Source organism: Meleagris gallopavo, chromosome 17 (assembly GCF_000146605.3).
Source record: "Meleagris gallopavo isolate NT-WF06-2002-E0010 breed Aviagen turkey brand Nicholas breeding stock chromosome 17, Turkey_5.1, whole genome shotgun sequence".
NCBI classification, from domain to species: domain Eukaryota; kingdom Metazoa; phylum Chordata; class Aves; order Galliformes; family Phasianidae; genus Meleagris; species Meleagris gallopavo.
Window position 1 is genome coordinate 3264800 of NC_015027.2, and position 23097 is coordinate 3287896.

At 35.5% G+C, this 23097-nt stretch overlaps 2 protein-coding genes across 5 annotated transcripts in view; both read left to right on the top strand.

The window, feature by feature from the left end:
- The window catches only part of STX2 (syntaxin 2), a 15468-nt gene extending 838 nt beyond the window's left edge, over positions 1-14630 (top strand). Inside the window, exons 2-11 of the mRNA XM_031555895.1 lie at positions 3961-4213; positions 4573-4672; positions 5257-5331; positions 6635-6708; positions 6907-7015; positions 9123-9196; positions 9307-9444; positions 10851-10961; positions 11568-11695; positions 13051-14630. Coding sequence (XP_031411755.1) covers positions 3961-4213; positions 4573-4672; positions 5257-5331; positions 6635-6708; positions 6907-7015; positions 9123-9196; positions 9307-9444; positions 10851-10961; positions 11568-11651 — 1018 coding nt within the window. The 3' untranslated portion in view covers positions 11652-11695; positions 13051-14630. The remainder of the gene's footprint in view (positions 1-3960; positions 4214-4572; positions 4673-5256; positions 5332-6634; positions 6709-6906; positions 7016-9122; positions 9197-9306; positions 9445-10850; positions 10962-11567; positions 11696-13050) is intronic.
- Positions 14631-15215: 585 nt separating this feature from the next.
- Positions 15216-23097, top strand: part of RIMBP2 (RIMS binding protein 2) — a 122426-nt gene continuing 114544 nt past the window's right edge. For all 4 annotated transcript variants that reach the window (XM_010720044.3, XM_010720045.3, XM_010720046.3 and 1 more), the window contains exons 1-2: positions 15216-16539; positions 20818-20937. In XM_010720044.3, coding sequence (XP_010718346.1) covers positions 16537-16539; positions 20818-20937 — 123 coding nt within the window. In that variant the 5' untranslated portion in view covers positions 15216-16536. The remainder of the gene's footprint in view (positions 16540-20817; positions 20938-23097) is intronic.

A 23097-nucleotide genomic window follows, 5' to 3' on the forward strand; every position in this document is an offset into this window, starting at 1 on the left:
GCTGCCCTGCGGTGCGGGGCGGGAGACGTGTAACTGGCAGTGCGTCGGTCCAGCTCTCCGCAGGGTTTATTTTGCCCGTGTTGACAAAATAGAAGCGTGTCGTGTTTATCCGTTCCCTTCCTTCCCTTTATGTGTGTTCTGGGAACGGCGTTCTGAGAAAGAAAATGGGGTAGTTGGAGGGAGGTGCAGCGATGTCTCTCATCAACAGGATGTGGCCTGGTCTAAAGGAAAGTTTTCCTGCGTGGCTTGTCACTTTTTTTTTTTTCCTAATCTGAGAATAAAAAGAAATGGTGAACGCCAGTGTCTGTTGTATATGCTCTCCCTTTTTGGTTAAGCGTGGTATTTATTTTAGAAGAAATAGAAACTGAAGTTTGCATGTTGTTAGAAGCAGTAATGCCTTTCTTGAGCCCTATTTTTGGAGGAGGAAAAATGTTACCTGTCAGTGCTTGTGGTTTATTAAGATATAACATTGTAGCTCTTTGATAGTTTTGTTAATACATTGTATTTGGTACTTAAACAGTGTTAAAATACTTGCTGGAGAAAGAAATTGCTTGCCTGTAACAGTTACTATAGCATTCAGGTAATACTGCATCTCTTTCCCAACTAGAGGAAATTATGCCTTTTATAGAAGGTGGGAACCTTAGTGTGGTGCTGGACCTGCCAGCTGCCTGGCAACTCTTTGGCTGTCAGAAAAGGAGCAATCTTGGTGCTCTAAGAGAATTTCTTGAAACACTGGTGTGGTTTGAGTAAACTGTTGCAGATCAGGGGGAAGCCTGGTGCCTATAGATTCAATGACACCTGTAGCAACACCTCTGCAGTAGGAAATTCTCTAGTAAGTATTTAAGGAGGCTCAGAAGACTTCAACTTCAATGTGGGACCTATAGAGATCAAGTCCAACTTTCCAACCACTTCAGTTTTAACCAAAAGTTAAAGCATTGACGGCATTATCCAGACGCCACCTGAAGACATGAGGTGTCAAACCACCAGGTTGTCTGTTCTAGTCTCTAACCACCTTCATGGTGAATAACTTTTCCTAGTATCTGATCCAAACCTCCCAAGTGCAGTTCTGTGCTGTTCCTGTGTATGCTGACATCGCTTCCATGAGAAAAGAGCCCAGCACTGCCTCTGCTTCCCCTCCTCAGTAAGTTATAGGGAGCAAGGGCGTCAACTTGGAGTCTCCCTTTTCTCCAGATTAGATAAACCAAGTGATTCTAGAGTGCATAAAAACACATTAAGTAGTATTTTTTACGAGTTAAAGGTTGCTTGTATAACAAAGGTAATGAGTTACTTGGGACAGGCAACCATAAAGATTTACAGTGTCCTGAAGATTGCTTCCTTATATGCCATTCAGTTCTATGAATAATGTGGGAGTGCGTGTGTAAAGCTATGGTGTGCAGGGATAGCTGTGAATCTGGTATTTGTGAATCTCAGATATGTTTCTATCCCAAATAACTTTAGACAGCACAGCTTATTTAGCCTGTAAGTTCTCTGTGCAATTTTTAAAGGTGTTACAAGTTGTGCATGGACAGCAGCTAGGCACCTGCTGCATTCTCAGAGGGGGGGGTAGATGGGGTGTGGTGGTGCTGTACTTCAGGAGCTGCTCTCACTGCAGCATTCTGCTCCAGTCTGTTAGCTGGTTGGCTCTGACTCACTGGGGTGGTGATGGTTAGTTCTTTTTGTAGCCTGACACAGGAAGACAGCTCATGATCTGGACTCAGAATAACTTTGAATTGAATTCCGGGGCAAGTAAAAGTCATTTTTAAACCAGAAATCTGTCTATTTCAAAATTTAGTAATTAATTTGGTAAGGGTTCTTGTACTAGCCTTGCTTCTGCCGTTATGGAAGGCATGCAAAATGTCAGAAGTTGAATAAAAAGCATCCCATCTCAGATGGGAGCTGAGAGAAATGACATTTGCCCAAGTATCTGAGTTCTGTCATTTAACCCCACCTTTGAAGAAACTTGGTACGTTTTGTATGTCTGAATGTTAGAGGTGTATGGCCCAGATTCTCAATCCCAAGGTCAAGGTTAGAGCTGCAAACAGACCATTAGCTTGCTTGGTGTTGGCATCAACGTGGGACTTTTTTATCAGTTCTTTTTGTAATAGTTATTCTACAGAGATAAGGCCTAGGAGAAGGAATATGTTTGTGCTAAATTTCATCTTGGATGGACTGTGCTTGTCAAAAGAACATGTCACTTCAGTTGAAGAGTTAGTGAATAAGCTCTGTCTTAGGTATGTGATGACTTAAGTACATAAAGAACAGAGGGTGACAAGTCATCAGGTGTCCTTCAAGTGCTGATGTTCAAAGTAGACAGTACATAAATCTTTCAGCAAATTGTAGGGAGCCAATTTATCTGTCATTCACGTCACTGCAACCAAACGTGAAGGCGAAGTATATGTGGGACAGACTGCAGGCTGCCTGATGGTGCAGCTCTGCTTTGTTGCAGCTGCGTTTGTACAGATAGGACTTAGGAGAAAGACTTTATATCTTTTGTTTGATTAAGATTGGCTCAGATGTTTAGTGTTTCAATAAGATTTGACCACAGAAAAAGCTAATGTTTAATCTTTTAACTCATACTATTTTCTTTTTTGTTTGTTTCATTATCTAAATGATTTCCTTATAAATAATTAGAAAACATTTTTATTCATTAAATGTATGCAGAAGGTGTTCTTTACATAAATGATGAAAACGGACATCTTTTAAAATATAGCTCATTGCCTTATGTCTGGTGGCTTTTCAGCACCACAGTCTTTGATATGAGCAAAAGTGATTTATATTAAGTGACTTCTTTTGGGCATAGACTACCATTCATTTTATTAAGCAAGGCTGTTAATTTGTTACAGTCCCTAAGGATGAATTCTTTAATATTGTCATAAGGATCATCTTCCCATGAGTAACTACCAGAAATGGCTGGGGATGTGACATGAAGTGAATTGATCATGGAGTGGTCCAGGAGAGCAGTAACATCTCAAGTCTTTTATTTCAGCTGGGACACTGTGGCTCCTATTAGCATGAAAAGCAGATGATTTCTGACAAAAATATTATTATACAACTTAATGGACTCCTTGACAAAGTGTAAATGAAAAATTTACTTAAAGATTTGGAGTACCCCTGGTAGATTTTATGCTCAGACCATCGTTGAAAGTAACTTAATTAGACAATAACAAAGTTTTGACATTAGTTGATTGTGAAAGTCCTTTAATATTACCTATCTTGTAATTAGTTTTTGTAAGGTGATAATCCATTGTCTGTGGAACAATACAGTAATCTTGTACTAATTTGGATTCAGTGCAGTTCAAGCAGTCTCTGCACTACAGCGGGAACTAGAGAACATGAAGCTGGAACTCCTTACTTCTGTCATGCATGGCTCTCTTCCCTTGACCAAATTTGAGTCTATTTATATCAAGAAGCACTTGTGCTGAGCTGACTCACCGTTTAGGGAAGTGCCAATCAGGGAATGCACTGGGCTGAGTGCTCTGGAAATCTGCAGGAGCCATCACTGGGAGCTGCTGCTTGGCTAGCTCCTGTTCCTAGGGTTTATCCATTATGTAGTGCATGCATGTTTAGTGTAACATAATTATCTCTAAATTGGTGTTGAATAGCAGCTTTGAAAGCATCCAAGGATGAAACTAGTAAATAGTTGTTGATAGCTTTGTTCTAGCTTTCAGTGTTTGAATCATTACATCACATGTCAGAAGATCATCAATGCCTCTCTTAGTGGTTCTGTGTGAGGGTTTCATTTATCGTCTTCATACTGGTGAAACTGGATATGATTTGTTGGTTCATGTGGGATTCGATATGGAAATATCTTTACCAAGTGAGAGAATCTATATATTTATTTGCAAAATTATATTTTAATACTTTTTTTGACAGGGATTGCAAACTGTAAGAGCTCACAGACTGGTTCTGTCTTAGAGTTGTTTACAGAGGAAGACGTGCTTTACCTTCCTAATTTTATAGTGGTCAGGTGACTTTCTTTGACCTCTGCTTATTTGTTTTTAGATTGCAGTCCTCAGAAGAGGAACAGCTCCTAACTTATCAGGCTGCTGACAAAAACATATGTGCAGAAGCAATAGGGAAGAAACCTTTGTGGTGTCAAAATAGTATCCTGAGTTTTCATAGATTTTGTTACCTTTTACAGTGTAAAGGAAATGAAGATGGAGAGACTGTTATTGTTGAAAAAGACCATTTTATGGATGATTTTTTCCAACAGGTAAAGTTTTACATACCTTTTTGCTGCATTAAAATTTTCTTTATTAATTTTTGTTATTTCTGTAAGGTCCTGTTTTAATAAATAGGAAAGGCTCTAGATTTCCTGTATGCCACGCAGCTCCCTTCTCGGTGTTTTCCTGGATTCTTTTCCATGGTACATAAAAGTGGATTTTATTGTTTTGAATGTAAAGCTGTTTAAATGTCCACGGGGGGTGATTGCAGTCCGAAATTTGTCAGATATTTACTACTGCTGTGATTGAATACTTCAAGATTTTTAGTACCAAAGATGTATTACAAAAACCCAACAACTTGATATGTGATTGTTTTAATGCTTTCATTGACATATTTCTCTTCTTCTAGGTTGAGGAAATTAGAAATAACATAGCAAAAATAGCACAAAATGTGGAAGAAGTGAAAAAACAGCACAGCATTATCTTGTCAGCCCCAAATCCTGAAGGGAGTGAGTATCACTTGTTCTAGATTTCAAGGATGTGTGACCAGATAGGTGAAATAAACAAATTTGATTTCAATGTGTCAGAGTAGAACTCAGCAGTTTTTCTCAACACTTCATAGTCCAAGGCATGCCTGTGCTTTAGGCAGGTTTTAGTGAACTGGGAAGAAAAGATGCAAAGGTATTTTTGTGGAGTAGTTTTTTGTGGACCTGATTCTTATGTTATTGTTGAAACTGAACTTCTGTTTTTAATTTTTTTCTCCACATCTTCCTTATTTGTGGACAGATGTTTGTGCATTCTTTTGAGTGATTTCTGCTGATTGCTTTTTTTGCTTTAAGTCAGAATCAATGATCGTTTGATTAATGAAGCATTCATCTGAATCCTTAAAATCCATGGTCCTTGCTAACTCGTCTGATAGAGCACAATTTTAAGCACAAATGCAGTAATGCATCTGTACTGTGTAGGAACATGACATTGCTTGTAATGACATTGCTAGTCATAGGCAGTTTCTAAAGATTACTTGAATGTCTTTTGAGAAGGACACTTTCTGATATGTTATCAATCATCAATAGTTCTGGACTTTTTTTTTAAGGAACGAAGGAGGAACTTGAAGAATTAAATGAGGAAATAAAGAAGATTGCTAATAAAATTCGAGCTAGGTTAAAAGGTAAGTTGTGGGGAGAATTAAAACTGTCATCACTTGTAACACGTTCAGGATGCTAGCAGTAGCAGTGTTACAGATGTGATGCATTGCAGCTGAATTTATAACCTTTAACTCTGTTCTGTATCTGTATGTTATACTGTCCAGCTCTTGCCAGCTGGTCCCCAAGTCTTAAAAAAACTTAAGAAAGTAATTAACTGTTTTAATCATTTCAGCTTTTTGCATGTGTTGATACAGATTTGGGTCTTGCATGGTTTTGAGTTCCATAACTCAACATATTATTAATTACTGTTGGTATTGGAGGAGAGAATTGCAATGAACTGTGATAAGGGCTTCTGTCTCCATATATTTTATGTGCTTCTTTTTTTTGAATATATACCATCAGGACCTTACTTTGTCTCTCTCACTGTTGTGCTTCCTCCTCCTTGCTTAACATCTTGCTCCATGATGTCAACATTATCCTGGAACCCTGATAATGTGTTTTTGCAGTACCTGTATTCTCTTGTTAATTGACCTTCTGAAAATAAAAAAACTTCCCCATTCTTGCCAACTGATGTGCAGCTTATGTCACTTACGTTATTCTCTACTTCATCCTTCCTTAACACACTTCATAGCTGATAAATATCAGGTCTCAGCACTGCCTGCCTGCTCAGGGCAAAGAGCTTGTTTGCAGAAATAACCTAGAAGGTACAAAGTAATTTCTCTGTGTAGAAATGTATTTTGTGACTGAAATGTTGTTTTGGGAGAAGCTCAGCTGCAAAGAGGCAGTCCATGTGACAAATAAGAAACTGCTCTATAGCATCTGTTGTTTTAAATTTCTTTAGGCCAAGTAATTTTATTGTGAGTTTCCCCATAGATGTTCCTTTACCTATTCAGCATAAGTTTTGAAGTGTATTGATTCTTTGAATATTTCTAGATTGCAATTACTATATACTTTTGTTCTCTAAACAGTTAGATATGGTGTTTATCACTTAAAATGTAAAAGGAACCTATTTTGTTAGATTTTTTGAGCTGTCCCCAGAGTAAGCAGATATTTGTGTGACTCTACAAAAGGTATTGATGTAGTTACTATTTTAAAAAGTTATTTAAAATAGATATAAATTTCACTTCCCTTCTCCCTCCTTATCACCACATGCATGCAGAAAATGTGCATGCAAGAAAAGTTAAGCATGTTTATGTGGTGCTTGTATATGAAAAAAGTAAAAATGTGTAGTGTTTACAAAACAACTGAGCTGCATTGTTGAATCTATACTATCTCATGTACTGTATTTGCGCTGTTGATTCACACAGTTTTTGTATTTTCTCTTAGCTATTGAACAAAGCTTTGATCAGGGTGAAAATGCAAATCGAACATCAGTGGATCTCAGAATAAGAAAAACTCAGGTATGATAACATCACAAATTTAAAGAAAATGAAAGGATGTTACTTAATCAGAGAATAAGTTTCATGTTTCTGTTTCAGAACTCCACGTTCTGTTTGACTGAAATTTCAATACCACTTTTGATTGTTGTACAGTCGTATTTGCTCTATTAAGAAAGAAAATAAACCTTTTTGCACATTTTTAAATCCTGAAAAAAACAGCACTCTGTATTAGCTCACAAGTTTGTGGAGGTCATGACGGAATACAACGAGACCCAAACTCTTTTTCGAGAGCGCAGCAAAGGTCGGATACAGAGGCAATTAGAGATAAGTAAGTGACCTCAATATGCTTTTTTTAAGATAAAATAAAAATAAATATTGTATTGTTATACCTCCCTTTTTTCTTATTACTTAAAGGTGGTACTGAAGACCATGCACCTTGGCTTCTTGAAGCATGTGAAAGGGAGAGGAAAAGAAACATTTCTGTTACAGAATATTAAATAAAATTCCTTTATTTCTTAAATTTTCCGCAAAGGAAACATCTAGGTTGCATGCAAAAGCTGTGTTTTCAAGATAATGAATGTATTCTATAGTGACTGTTATGAAAAGCCATTCAAAAACATGATAATCAGGAAGTCGTCCATTCTCACGTTGTGCTGTTTGTGTCAGTAAGAATCTGTGTCTTTTTTTTTTTTAATTCATCTGCAATAAAATCAGTGCTACTGTTAGACATACTGTAATCATCTGTTGAATGATTCACCCTCTTCTTTCATTAGTGATAACTGTTGATTCCTAAAGGCCCCTAACTTTGACCTACTTCACCACCTATTTCAAAAAATATCCAAAGCACCCATAACACCTTGTAGCTGAAGTTAGACTTGTGAATATTTCCTGTAAAGGCAAATATACATTTAATGAAAAATGCAAACAGAAAAGTTAGCAAATTGTAAGACTTCACTTAACCTCTGCTTCTCCTTTCTTTTTCATTAGACTTGCATACTGAGTATGATTTAATTCAGCATTTCAGTGTAATTTATTTGGCGAGTTAAGTTCGTTGCTCATGTTTCTGAGGGAAGGGACCATAATATCTCAGTATGCAGTTCTTTTAAGTTAATGTCACAATGAACTAATTTGCTCCTTTAGCTTTTCTTCAGCCCTTTATGGGAGGATTTGCAGCATTCTTGGGTATTAATTTAATTAACGTTAAAACTGTAATTTTCATGTTAAGATAAAATTAAATAAACTAATACAAATCCTTAATCTTCCTATGTAAAATAAGTTGAATATCTGTATATACTGTGTACAATAGAAATAACTTGAGTATGCAGTGTAACTCAAGACATTTGGATCCATCTTACCACTGCAATGGCTAACATGCAGTAGTGAACAACATAAGTTGTTAGGTGAACTATGAAAACTGAAAATGAGGGTAGTCTATAGGTAGTAATCTTCTCTACGTGGGATTTGAATGTAACCTTGTTAGCTGCTAGAATCTGCTTTCTGTGAAGATTCTATCCCTTGCCACAGTGGCTGGTGGGAGGGAGGAAGCAAATCAGGTGTCAGTGCAACTTGGTTGCGCAGGTAAATACTGAATCTTATGTAAATACTCTTTGAGTTCTTCCTTGTGCAGAACACCCACCTGGATTCAAATGTGTGTTCTAAACATTTCTGATCAAATTCTTCAATTTGACCAAAAAAATCATCAGCAATTCTTCACCCTAGTTTTGAATCTAGTACATTTATCTGGCTACTACTTGATATTTTCTGTTTTTTAAATGTAAGGTAGTATGTAAGTCACTGTATAAAGTAATGCCTCTCATTTATTTCTGTGGAAACTACAACAAAGAGTGCAACAACACTATTTGATAGAGCAAATTCTCAGTTACAAAGCACTATTTTTCACCATAGTTACCACTATTAGCTGTGCATTTTTTTGCCAGCTTTGAACAGGAGCCTGAATGTAGCTCTTGTAAGTATCTGCTCTAGTGGAGGTAACCCACTGTTGCCACTGCTGAAACTCACTATACACTGCCTCTCTGTTCACTAAGCATCCATGAATGTCAGTGTGTGCAGTTCTTTCTGCATGGATGAATTCAGCGACACACCTTTGCTCCATATGCACTTTCCTGTCAGATGCCTTTTTATCAGGCTGTCCCTCTGCTGTGAGTTGTTACATGGCAACAAGGCATAAAGGAATATTGGCAGAAAGGTTCAGCCTCTCCTGTCATCCCCCATTGTCTGCCACTGACATCATGGGCCAATATAATAAACAAGAAGCATTACTTTTGGATCGGCCCTGATACCCAGTAATGGCTAAGTATTGCTTTTTTTTTTATCTTGAAAAATTGCAATACAAGAATTTTCTTATTGTTATACTTCTGCAAAATTTTATTCATTAATGTGTGATGTTATATGAAGTACTGTTATGTTTATTCTAGCTGGAAAGACCACCACTGATGAGGAACTGGAGGAAATGTTAGAGAGTGGTAATCCTTCAATTTTCACTTCTGACGTATGTATTTCTGGTCCAGTCACGTCAATAATCTGTTCTGTTTGTTCTGTTATTTAGAAGTGTGTGTCAATGCTTAAGTACTTATCTCTGTATCTTTTGTTCTACCAAAGATTATATCAGACTCCCAAATAACTAGGCAAGCTCTGAATGAAATTGAGTCACGGCACAAGGATATTATGAAACTGGAGTCCAGTATACGGGAACTACACGAAATGTTTATGGACATGGCTATGTTTGTTGAGACTCAGGTAAACGAACCAATTAAAATACATTTACTGAAGTTAGATTTTTTTTTTTGTCTTCGTCTTTAGAAATATGTGGAAGTAATGCAGATCTGTTTCTTAGTGTTTTTGGGCCGCAGTTAGAATATATGAAAGTTCATCACTAAAATTTGTGTTTCGTTTTGAACAAATGTACAGTTGAGATGTACTGATGGTATGTGTTTTGGATAACTAAGCCTAGAATTTCTTTGCAGCTAGGATCTTAAGTATACTTTCTTCTGCTGCATACTTGTATTTCAATACACACTGGAACCTTCTATGTGTGTTTAAGAACAACTCTGTCCTGGAATGCTGGCTATTGGTGTGGAAGTCCAGGATTCTCCCTGATATGGTGACTTGTAAGAGTTAAACGTAGCAAGGATTTTTGCAACTTGCGTATAATACAAAGGCATGATTATTACAATAAGCACAAATATAAAGGGATCAGTTGAAAAGTAATTCAGTTTGTCTCATTCATGTTCTTCAACTTGAGGTGTGTGTAAACTTGTTATATTTGCAGTCTTTGTATACATATTAGCTAACTATAGTATTTTGAACTTCCATTCTTAGAGTTTTTTTTATTTCTGCTGGGAAGTGAGAAGAATAATGTTCAGGAAAGAAACTTTTCTGAAGAGGACCTTTTTCTAAATTGAGTTTTAAGTCTTATGTTGCTTTAATACTAAATATAGAGACAGGGGAAACTGGTAATAGTTTCCTAAAGAACTAGAACTAAACAAACAAAAAAATTACTTGTGTATCATTCTTTAATGCTTTGCTGTTTAATGCTGCTGATTTTTTTTCTTCTGATGGACAGAAATGCAGGTAATAGATTTACTGTTACTTTTCACCAATCCTTCCATTTCATTTCCAAATTTCATTCATCATAATTAATTTGAATTTATGTATTGACATTATAAACACTCAACTTTGTATTTTGCTTCCTGATGTTACCACTGTATGTGTGGGGTTGTTTTTTTTTTTTTTTTTTTTTTTTTTTTGATAACCATTAGACTTTGTATCAAAATAGTCAATATCTCTCCCCACTTCAAAGCACCATCAGGGATGTGTGACCTTATGGTATGTCAGTTTTAGACTGAACATCTGAAAACATATCTTTGAATGCAAGGTATGTTTTACCAGTCAATGGTGTATTCTTTCAAAACAGAAATACACCTCCCTTGCCCATGAATGTCACTTCCTTGGTTAGATCTTTGAGCCCTTGCTTCTCATTCCCTTTTTTTCATTGCATATCAAAGCACAAAACATCTCTGCCACTAATGTAAAATATTTTGATTAAAATGATGTTGTTATCCTGTAGCCTTTTTTCTCAGATTCATGGAACAGGGATCCCCGCATGCCAGTAATAAACTTTTTGTTCAACGTTTAATTTTAAGGGTGAAATGATCAACAACATAGAAAAGAATGTGATGAATGCAACAGATTATGTGGAACATGCTAAAGAAGAGACAAAGAAGGCGGTTAAATATCAAAGTAAAGCACGAAGGGTACGTGGTCTTCTTGTAATTGTCCTAGTCAGCAAGTTAACATTGCGTGCTGTTAAGCAGCCTTCAATTTTAGTTGAACTTTTTTATCTTATTCAGGTAGAATTAATAGATGTACTTTACTTATTTTAAAGATTTGGTATTTAAAATTAGAAAACATTGGTTATAGGGCTTTTGTTATAAATCTGTATATGGCAGAGGGAGATTTACCAAAGGATTTCATGAACCAAAACAAAAACAGTGTGTTGAATTTGTTTGATAGCTTTAATACTAAAACTTGGTGTTACTAGCAGAGAAAGAAGCTTCCTTTTATTCTTATGCCTGTTTTATTAACTATAGTTAAACGCCGGAAGAACCCACTTACATACTTGTAAGCTGTATTTTTTTCCTTTTTGATCACTACATCAGTGTTAATCACAGTAACTTACCTGTAAACACTGTTTAAAAATGTTTTTTTCTTATACCAGAAGTTTAGAGAAAATTTTATCCAATTCAAGAGTGTTGCAAGCTTTAAAAATGAATGGGGATCTCGGAACTGATTTTTAAAAATTGAAAATAAATATAAGTTTTAATGTGCTTGATATTAAAATAATACCTTGTTTTTGACAGAAAATGTGGATTATTATCATTGTGTCATTGGTGTTGATCGTCGTAATTGGTCTAATTATTGGTTTGTCTGTTGGTATTCGGTGATACTTGGGTAACTTCAGCATGCATGACTTCCTGCCAGTGTGGCAGTAAGTAACTAATCAACTACTGTTTTGCTCTGTTAACTTCTTTGGTGTACTAACTCTTAATATGCTTTTGGTTACTTCTGGAGAGGGGAGCAAACTTGACATTAATTGGTGACTACTTCTCACTCTCTGCATGCTATAAAAGTTCCATGCATGTAGATGCTGAAAACTGACATCTAGTGGTGAATTGTTAAATTTACAGATTGCAGTCGTACTCCTGATGATCTGTAAACACAAAATGAAATGAGGAGGAGAAAAAAAAAACCCACAACTTATTGTCTCAATCCTTTGAATTTCTAATATATTTCAAGTTCACATCGACAGACTACATTAAGATAGAGATTATACCTTGAACTTTGTCAGATGTGATCTTCTCTGGTTTTAAACAGAGCTTGCATTGAAGTAGGTGTCTGCGGCCATAAAGTTGGCTATTTTGTGTTGCAGAACATCCTAAAATGAAGCTCTTATATTAATAGTAGACCAAATGAAACCAGATGACAATGTATTTGTAAGAGGAATATCTGCAAAGATTCAAACCTGAATTTGAGGATGTAAATGTGAGAATTCCTTCAATCTTCATACTTTTGCTATACTTATCTACTTGTTATCATAATAACATCTAGCCAGGCTAAGGAGATTATAGTAATTAACTCAGAAGAGTCCAGCAGAAACTCAACTTTCTATCTCTAGGGTCTTGAAAATATTTATGAAGGACCATGAGGGAGTATGTTCATTTCAGACACTAGTCAGGAATTCTGCTGTCTGTACTAACACAATTTTTGGTATGCAAACTTTTTAGTTTTAACATTAGATTGAAGTTTCTGTGCAGATAACAGGCTTATCTGTATTGTTGCTGATAGAACTACATGACCTAATGTCACATTTCTATGCACATTCATAGAACCTTTTAATTTTTGTGTAGCTCTTCTGAGCTGTTAACTGTACAATATTCTTAATGATGATTTGTTCAATTTCCCTGAGTGCAATTGCAAAAGTTTGAACAGGCTACAAATATTTATCTAAGGTGGGCAGCTCTAGGCAGTGTTAGCATATTTGACTTGACTTTGATAAGTAGCTGTTTGTTGTTGTGGTTGTTTTTATATGTAATACTTACAGAAGTTGCATATAGGTAATAATTATTCTCAAAATAAAAACACAGAATTCTTACGCACCTTAGCTACTAATTGTTAGAAATCAATGACAAACAACAGGAAATCATGGCAGTAAGTTTTATTCAAAAAGAAAATCCAAGCTTGAAATAGATACCAGTGTTATTAATTTGCTGTGGGTATGACATATGTAAGAAGTTCCGTATCTGACTGGATGCTTCAATTTAAACTTGTCTTTTTTTTTTCCAGAAATTGATATTCATAATTATATGTGTAACTGTACTACTTCTGATACTTGGAATTATCCTAGCAACAACACTATCATAGCAAGCGTATTCTAAAAGCTACACGCTTCCAGAAGCTCCAAAAGATATCTTCAGTAAAACCAAACCTTTTCTGATAGAAGATGCCTTACACAAATATGTGATGACCTGTCATTAATGGCTAAAATGAAAACAGTCACTCTTATGTTTACTTATAAATGAAGATTGGAATGTACCAGGTTATGTATATTTTTATCATAAACTATAAATTTACAGTAAGACTGAAACTTGCTTTTAATTGTTTTGAACTAAAGCAACTTGGATGCTTTCATATTTCAGTGTTACAAACAGTTTAAATAGGGAGTTAAGATACTTGAGTTTTAACTGTTTGGATTTTTTTTATTCCTATCACTACTATAATTCTAATCACAATTTTTATAGCCTTGCCTGTGCTGCTTCTAAGTTAGTATTTCTGTGAACATATTTTTAACTGTACCTATGCCTTTAAATATATTTATTCATCTTAACCTGTCTATCTTAATACTTAAAAGTTATTTCCAGCAAGTGAGAAAATATTTTATCCTGAAAAGACCACTTAGATATTTACTGGTCTGCCTCCTACATTACACTTTGAAAAGCAAAGATTTTTTTTTTAAAACTTAACAGTTTTTTTTTCTATATGACTATGGCTTATTGCTTTAAATATTTCCTTGTCTTTATATTAGAAAATATTTTCTGGTAGAAGTAATACAGAAACAAAGCACACAATTTGATCTTCATCAGGTAATTTTACAAATGGTCTTTGTACAGAATAACAGTTCAGCCTTATTGCTTGCAGGAATGATAGAAATCATACTTGCTTCAATAAAGCCAAGTCAAGATTTGATTTTCAGAAGCTTGCTAATGTTGAGGTGTGAATAGAGCACATGGAAGAATAAACAGTCAGAAAACTTAAAAACGTAATATAAACTAAGACACTGATTTGTTACAAAATGTATGTACTATATAACATATATGAAGTGTTTTAGTGAATATGCATCTGTATTGTAATACTAGCTTGCAGTACTTGAAAGTTTGAAAGACTTCAAATGTAACCAAATAACTGCATTTAATGTTAAAGGTTATTTTTGTATTTTGTGTGTAAAATATTTGTAACTTGAATTTTTTGATTTCTCATTGTTTAGGATATCCATGTAGATATGTAGATATATTTACACTGTAAGAGAAATAGAGGAAATTATAATGTAACATTTTAAGCGCGATTTAAAACAGTGCTTGTCAATGTTTCCAAATATTAAACTATAACATTATTTGCAATAACTCAATTAGAATCCTTGAACTTATGTTTTATGGGAAGTGTCTGAGATCAGTTATTCACTAAAATGTAATTCAGTCTTTTTTTTACTTCGTAAAATTCAACCAAGTTTACAATATATTATATATGTATGAATATTCCTGCTTTGTCCGATTATCCTGTGAATATGCTGGAGCTATTCAGATGTCAAACATTAAAGACTTTAAAAACTCTCTTTTGCAAGCCAGCCATAAAGAAGTTGAAGAAATTAACTTCATTAATGAACTTTTTTTTTTACTTTGACATCCAGAACACTCACCAATGGTTGTGGGGAAGTTTACATGCAAAGTAAGGAAAGATTGGTTGCATGTTTAATAATTCTAGGTAATATATTTTCTATTCTATGGTTTTCTAGATTTTAAAAAATATTAATTATTTATACAAAGTATACTGGGGAGGGGATCCGTTCCATTCAACATCTGGTTATCTTAAATAGTGCCCCAAATCCAGTCACGTTGATTCTTTTTTCTTAATTAATAATGCAATACTTTGCCCACTAAAAACAAATTAGAATGTACCACTCCATGCCTTCTTATTTTCTTTTGTTATATAGCTGTCTCTGTTTCAAAACAGAACTTGTTCTCCACAATATTAACAGAATGAAGAGGTTTATGTGAAAAACATCTCTAACCTATGCACGAATAAATTTATCTAAGCAAGTATCTTGTGGCTATTTTTATATTCATGATGTTATTGTGACCTTTGTGAATATTTCCAGTAAGTGTTTGAATAAGGCTGGTGTGCTTTTGCATACCAGCACACACATCAAACAACTGCTGTGTCTTACTCATTTACAGTATTCTCGTGTAGCTTGATTAAACATTAAACCTGAAAAATAGAGTAATCGTATAAAGATACTCATGTATTTTCAAAAAGATCCTTATAAAAGTACATCTTCACTATACTGAATTGAAATGATGACTTTGCTTGCCTGCCCTAGCTTCTCAGTTAGTAAATAATTGGAAATGTTGGAATAGATTCAGAGTTGGTGTACAAGTGTACTGGTTATCCACTGTCTTTTCAGTCGCAGTCTGAAACTGCTTGTCAGTGTTTCCAAATATTTAAAATTTAGATTGCAGATGACGACTCTAATAGCTTTTTGCTGACAAGGCATTGAATGGTGTTATCTGAGAGGTGATGGTATAACCTATTCTTTCTCCTCCAGCTGTGTGCAGTACTACTACCTCTCACCTGCCTGCTTGTCTCCAGCAGCAGTGGTGAGCAGGAACGAGCAGTCTGCTTGGAGCTGACAGCTGCAGCACCATGGCTTAGGAGGAACAGCTGCCACCTGCACTGGGGCTCGTCTTCTGGTGCCTTTTCTCCTCCTACTTGCATGTGTCACATACTGAGGTGGGAACCTTTCCATGGTCAGTGCCATAACAAAAGCACTGACCTCAACAATCCTCAGTGTAATATTCTTTGAGAGGAAAGAGTGGTTGTGCTCTTTTTGTGGCTGGGGAGCTTTTTCAGAGAATTTTTAAGAAAGCATACCTATGGCTTCATTAATTTAATTTGATTCAATGCAATCTTCACATAGAAGTAAATTTTCTTAGCTTCTTTAGCAATCTAACACCAGTGGAGATGTGCATTGGAAGTAAATACCAAAGCACTTAAGCATTGGGAATTGATGAATTTGTCTGACTGTAAGATAATTGAGCAGTTATATTTGACTTAGGAGGAAAAAAAATAAAAAGCCACAAATACAGAAAGAAAAAGCCAGCTGAGTTTAGTGTAGGTTGTAAGAGAAAGCCTTCAGTGTTTTGTTTTTTTTCCTATTTCAAATTTAACGTAATGTTAAATTGATTTGATACGTTCATGTGGCTTGATAAGTGACTACAAATAACCAGGCATGCTTCTGACTGCAGTCAGTGGGTCAGCCTTTGCACCTGTGGATCAGCTCAGTCTTTTCTGTCACGTACAGTAGCTGTCTCAGTTGCACAGTGTCACTATTTTAGTTACCTCTGTCAAACATGTAAAGTCCTTCCACACGCACAGTGGTTGTGCAGCATTTACAAATCAGCTGTTTAGAATAAAAAGACTATTTTATAAGCACTTATAACTAGATTTTGATGAACAAAAGTACTTCTCAAAGATTTTTTTACCAAGGGAAACATAGAAATGGTAAGTACTTACAACATAATTGTTTGCGTATTCTAAAGAATGTTTTGATTGCATTTCTTAACTGCTTTTGAATCCAATTTTTTTTTTCATTTCTGTAAGTAGGGGAGGAAAGGAGGATTTTGATGTTAAATAGTTCTTAGAAATTGCTAAGTTATTATATGAGTAACTAACAATATGTAGCAGACTGTGGACTGGGAAGAAAGCAAGAGTTATGCATAAGAAAACAAACTGTATTTACTATATACAACCTTCAGAGAGAACACGAGAGTATATTGGCTCAGCCCGTGCTGGCTCCAGTCAACTCCAGTAAACTGAGCTGGACCACTTTAAACTAACAGAGGGCAGCTCAATTTAGAGAATATGTCAGAATGAAGATGGATCAGTAGAGGTGCCATTTATATAACAGCTCGTTTTACAGCCCTCACGTGTAATTTCACAGGCAGGTTCAATGCATGTTTGTTAAGGTAACTTAGTCTTACTGTATAGAGCTGTTGACTTTTTGTAGTTAAAAGGCTTTTAGTGTTTTGATACTGTGTAATCTACACTGATGTTTTTAACATTGAGTATGTTTGTTATGGAAATTATATTTAAAAGTCCTGAAATCATCTGTGGAGGCTGGTAAATGACAAAATATACGAGCACTAGTGTATATAATATTGGTGGCTTGCTCTTGGTCAGGCCTTTCCTGAAATGTGAGATGAACCTCTGATGAATATCCATATATCACTGAACTGGAGAATAACTCAAGTTAGAAATCTCTGGAGTTTCTCTAGAGCCCATCGAGCACAACCTCTTGCTGAAAGCAGTGCTGTCTGTGAGGTTAGAATAGATTCTTTTGTTGTTTTCTATCACTGGAAGAAACACCTTTTGGTGACTTTGTTTTCTTAAAAGAAGTCCACAAAACAAAACTATTTTACTAGTCTAGAATCTGTTGAGGACAGAATTGACCTAGAGAAGAATTTGTTCCTTGGCCTGTTTATGGAGCAGGATTTGTTAACTAGAAAATTAAATGATTATTTTGAAGGGCAAATTGCACATTAAATTAATTAACTTAGCAAGACTTAAGAAGAAGGGAAGAGTGTCTGGCTGTGATATTTTACAACAAACATAACCAGACACATTTCTTTCACAAATAAGGAAATGAGTGGGGGGAGTTAAGACTTGAATTATATTGTTCTAATTGAAGTCTGATTATATGTTTAATTTCAAACTGCAGTCATCAGAATATACTTTAAATAAGACTATTAAGTTCACAACACTGATGTCTTAGTATTTGCTACAGAAGTGCAGTAGTATCTTATTAAGTGGTGATAGTTTAATAAAGGAAAACAAGTCAACATTTACCAGCCTTCTGTTGTAATGGACTCTTACAGGCTTACTGTTAATCTCCAGATACTCCATCATGTGGAAAATGCTTATAAATGCTGACGTTGCAGTAACACAGGAGGTAGTACAATGAAGAATGTTTCCTTGGATTTAAGTATTTTGAGTATGCATAATTGAATGTATACTGAGTAAGATCCCTTTCCTCTATACTGTTCACTTTTTTTAATGAGCACTGATTAGGCTTTGGAAACTAACATCTGGGAGGCATTTTCATTTCATTCTAGCCTTTTCAATGGTGAAAATTTTTGTTTAGTAGCCTGTATTGAATAAAAATCTGAATTTTGCAATAATAGAATATATTTCATGTCTATTACTGCAACCTTTATATACTGTAGGATTGTATCAGGGCATATATTGTCAGTCTTGTCACGCATATTTATCTAATATTAGCTCTCTTGCCTCTGCAAAACTCGTCTCCGTTCCCTCTGTAGACTCTGTGGTTTTTACCGATCTCCCTTCTCAAAATTTAAGTAATCATCTTGAAAATTAATTCTCTTACTGCTGATTTTTCTGCCATGTTCTTTTCTGTCTAAAGGATTGAATGACTACTAACTTGCTCCACAGACGTTTTATTCTTGCTACTTTTTTTAATGGACTTCTGGCAGAGGCCTTTTAAAATACTGTGACTCTTAGCAGCAGCCTTTGCAGTGCAGCACACCTATTTGGGACCTGATCAGGAAAATATTTGCCATTTCTTCATGGTGTTATTTTAATCACTGGCAGTACTCACAGAGCACTGTTGAAAGAGATACTCTTCAAAATGCAGACTTTCTTAGCTTTTGAACCATCTCACTGCAGGTCTTAAAGTTTCTTCCAATTTCTTCTCTTGGTCTTCTGCTTTCCTTCTGTTGATGCCATTGGTTTTAGAGGCATTGTCCATTCTAATAGTGAATCTACATCATGGTATCTGTAGTGAAGAAAGCAATGGTATGCATGCCTAGTAAACAAGGATGATTACTGATTATAGAGACTAATGTTAGTTCTATCCACATGGCTGCCAACCATCTTAGAAGTATAAATATAGCTGATAGGAAGCTGATCTAACTGCATCAGAAAGCAAGCTGAGGAGGAAAAATACATAGATTAAAAAATCAAACAGCTTTTAACCTTCTGAAAAGTTGTGGGGGAAAAAAAATCAAAACATTCTGGTTCTAAGTTCATGCAGATTTAAACATTGCATTTCCAGCTCACATACTTCTGATTTTCCCTTTTGGCAGTTTGTTCACATTAGAGTCAGTGCATGGAATCTCAGAGGAGAATAAAAGCCAGTGTTTTGAAAACTAATGAAGTAATTATCCAAAGCATTATTTACAATGATTACTTAGAAGATAATGAGACCCTTTAATTATGTTTGTTCTGCATAGCTAGCCTTTCAATAATTCAGAGTACTACTGTTCAATTTCCTCTATATTCACTTTGCACATTTTTATTTGGAAAACTGTCACAGCTGTTTGTTATGTGTGAGTATGGGCCCTCATTCTGGATGTTGTTTGTCACACCTGCTGACTTCAGTTGGAGTAGGAGGCTTTTTTAAGTTCAGGCTTCTCTGACTTTTCAGTAGCGTGGAAGAAAATTGTGGGTGAAACAAAGCTGTGTTGTGGCTTAAAAGTAGCACTGCTGTACAGTAACAAGTGTTAATCCAGTAAGTGAAGTTTGTGCTACTGTTTATCTCTTTACAGATAAAGTTTGAGTTTAGTTTCATTTTGGGAATCATGTTAATTTTGTTTGAAGCGTAAGTTTGTGTTTGTTTATTTTTAAATAGCCTTGCTCGCTTGTCTATAAAAAATTCAGAACATCATTAGTATTTTAGCAGCTAATAAATATTTCACTAATATATTCATAAGCATCCGTGAATTTGTTGCTAAAATAGACAATTCTACTTAAGCACATGCCTAAATGTTATGGTCTCCAAGGAGATCTATCTTTTGTCACAGGCTTTATCTTAATTTGATACACCAATGAAGCATGGACTCGCTATGTGCAGTGATGCTACTCCAGATTAGTAGGGCTGATGATGTAGTCATTGATGCTTAGAAATCAATAAGACGAATGTTAATCTCGGAGAGGCTCCAAAAGCTTGGAGTTTGTCTGCTGGCAGTTAATTCAGACTTAAATCGACTCCTGTTGGAATTTTTCCATCAACTTGGAGAAATACTGCAAAGGGCAACTGATCTTATACTTACCTCTGATTACTTGGAGGCAGATATGCAGCCTAAGCAGAAGTATATTTTAATTAAACTGGAATATATTATAAATAAGAAAAACAGAACCACAGTAGAGTAAGGTAGAAGTTAAAATTTCAAAGAGCATGTTAAGCAATATAGTTTTCTGTTTCACTTGGTCACTGTGAAATTAAATTTAAAAACAATGTATTTAAGTAGTGATTACATTTATACTGTGACTGTTAGCCATGACTCAAATATAAGAGGCATATATGTTTCAGTGGCTAGTACAAAAAGTACTAGTTTCAAAGGGTCAAAAACACTGTGATTACTCATTTGCAATAAAACTTTTCAGGGAAAAATGGGAATCTTTTGAGTTCCACTTATTTATCCTGTGTTATTTGGGTTATCTTTTGTTGTTTGGGTTATCTTTTGAGAAGTCCAACCAGGAAAAAGGGAAAGACACTTCTTTCCAGGAGTGTCAGAATGCTGACCCAGCATCCCTAAACCTTGGATTAAAGACACAAGGTGGGCCATGAATGTTTTGGAAAGAAGAGAACAAAGGCGTCGAGAAAGGAGAAATATTTGAGTAATATGTCTGTTGCCTTGAAGTTGTAACTAGTGAAATGATGCTGTCTGACTTTATTAAGTCAGAAGATCTGTATGCCAATTTAAGCTTCTCTCTAGGGAGTTGAAATGCTCTCAAGCCACTTTTCGCCCTCTATTACAGAAGAAAGCTATCAGTCACATTCTGGATCATGGCTGTTCTGTACTGGATTCCCCCAAGGCAAATCAATCATTTCCAAAGGCAGCTATGTCCTTGATTAAAGATCAAGAGGAAGACAAAGTAGTGAGTAACCTTTTCCAATCTAGGATATGTCAGAACTTGTTTGAAGGCTTGCCTGGTGTTTCTCGTTTTGTTTTGTTTGTTATTGTTATATTATTTGCTTTTTTGTGGTGTGATAAGTAAATGTCTAAAATAAGCATTTTTTTAAATCTAGACATAAAGAGTTATATAAGAGCAATATAAAGCCTCATTAACAAAAAGCTTTCTGCTATAGGATCAGTATGCAAACTAATTAATTAAAACAAGAACCTACTGCTTGGCACATAGTTTAGAAAGGGGAGATCCGAAAGCATCGTGTTTGTGAGCCACAACATTATAACACTTGCAAACCTCATTTGGCTACAAAGGTGGCTATTTTGGATATACTGTGCCTGAAATCGCATGCTCATTCTATGAAGGAAGACTTGCTCTAGAGCCTGTGAAACTTCTGACAGAAGGTGCGTTCTTGATGTCCCTGGTAAGTCTGAAATAAGACATAAATCATGTTTAAAGCCGAAGCTTACAGGTCCAGGAGGCTGTCACTACCCTCTCAATCTGTCCCTCTTTCTTTCGTCTCTGTTGAGGACGTGCTTTTAATCTTCACAACAAACAATTAATATTAAGAATTCTAGTTTAGTATGTACTTCCCTCTGACTCCTGGGTGTCTGCCGATGGTCATTGCGGAATGGTTTCCACACAGTGCCTTGTGGATCTATATTCAACTGTTACCCAATTTGTATATCCTTGTGACCTTGTTATTGTCCCTCATCAATAGATTCTTAAGCATTTTTGTTAGAATAACTGTAGGTCCTTTTCACATTCCCCACATTAAAAAGTCTCTTCTTCCTAAGCTGCCTACGAAGTGGCACATCCATTTTAAAATAAATTAATTTGCATGTGTAGAAGAGTACATTTAAGTTTACACCTAAATATAAAGCTTTATTTTAACCTACAGATACTGTTCACAAGACTATTTAAAAAAAAAAAAAAATCACTGAAACTTGGTTCAGAACTGTTATAATGACTGTAGCAAGTTCCCAGAAAGGACTTTGAAGTTATTTAATAGCATAATGTATGATTTGCATTTCTGAAATGGTTGGATAGTTGACAGCCTACGTATGAATTTCGGAGGCTAATTTTAGGTTACAGTAATCTTGCCCCGTGCCTGAGAACTTGATCCTACATGGTCAGGTCACCCCACTGCCAGGACAAGTTGGGAGAATGGCTCTGATGCTCTGGGTCTGTGCAGAACATGACAGCTGGGCATGTTTGTGTTCACTTGATTCTGGAGTTGTTCATGAGGCTTTTGTTGCTCATTTATACAGTTTTCCGCTAGAGCATTCGGGTGATTTTCCTTGCAGTATGAGGAAAATAAAAAGATGGAACAAATTAAAAAAAAAAGGTAAAAATCACAGCAAGATAAAATTCAATGAGTATTGAAATGTACTTTTAATTACAGCTGATATGTGTGGGGTTTTTGTTTGTTTTTTAATGCTAAGAAACAGCAGACATTGTGAACTTCAAGTGAGTTTGAAGAAAATAAAGGCAAAGCTCCATTGCTGCCCTGTAATCCATCTGGATTTACAATCTATACACAGCAGAGTTGGGTTTAGCTGACAGGTTGGCTCTCTACATTCTTCTCATCTAAGGTGGTTCATTGCTAAACTATAAGTGAGCATGTGCTATGAACAATGACTAACAGTCTTGTAGGCCAGGATGGAAAAAACAAGAAAAGCATTAAGCATTTTTTATATGCTACACAGACATAAAAAATAAGCGTTCTCGTTGACTTCCCTATCATCTAGTATTGGGAAAGTAAATCTGAAAATATTTTGATTGCATTAGAACATATATTTTTTGTGATTAAAGAAGAACTGGTCCATTGCCACCTGTAATAAACTTTTAAGTTCTGTGCTTGCACGTTGATGTATATAACACTGCTACTCAATATAGTAACACATAAAAGGAAAACAACTGAGTTGTGTAAATAGTGGTTATTTAAGTAAATAAAAATGTATGTGATGTTCTTATTTAAATTAATGATTTATTGCAGTTTGAGAGAAAGCCAACAGCTTTGTGAGGAAGCAAGGTTTCAGGGAACCTAGTGGTTTGGAAATGGGAGCTTGGATAGGAAAATTGTTTTCATTTTTCTTCCCCTACTCTTGGGAGGTGAAATAAGCTATA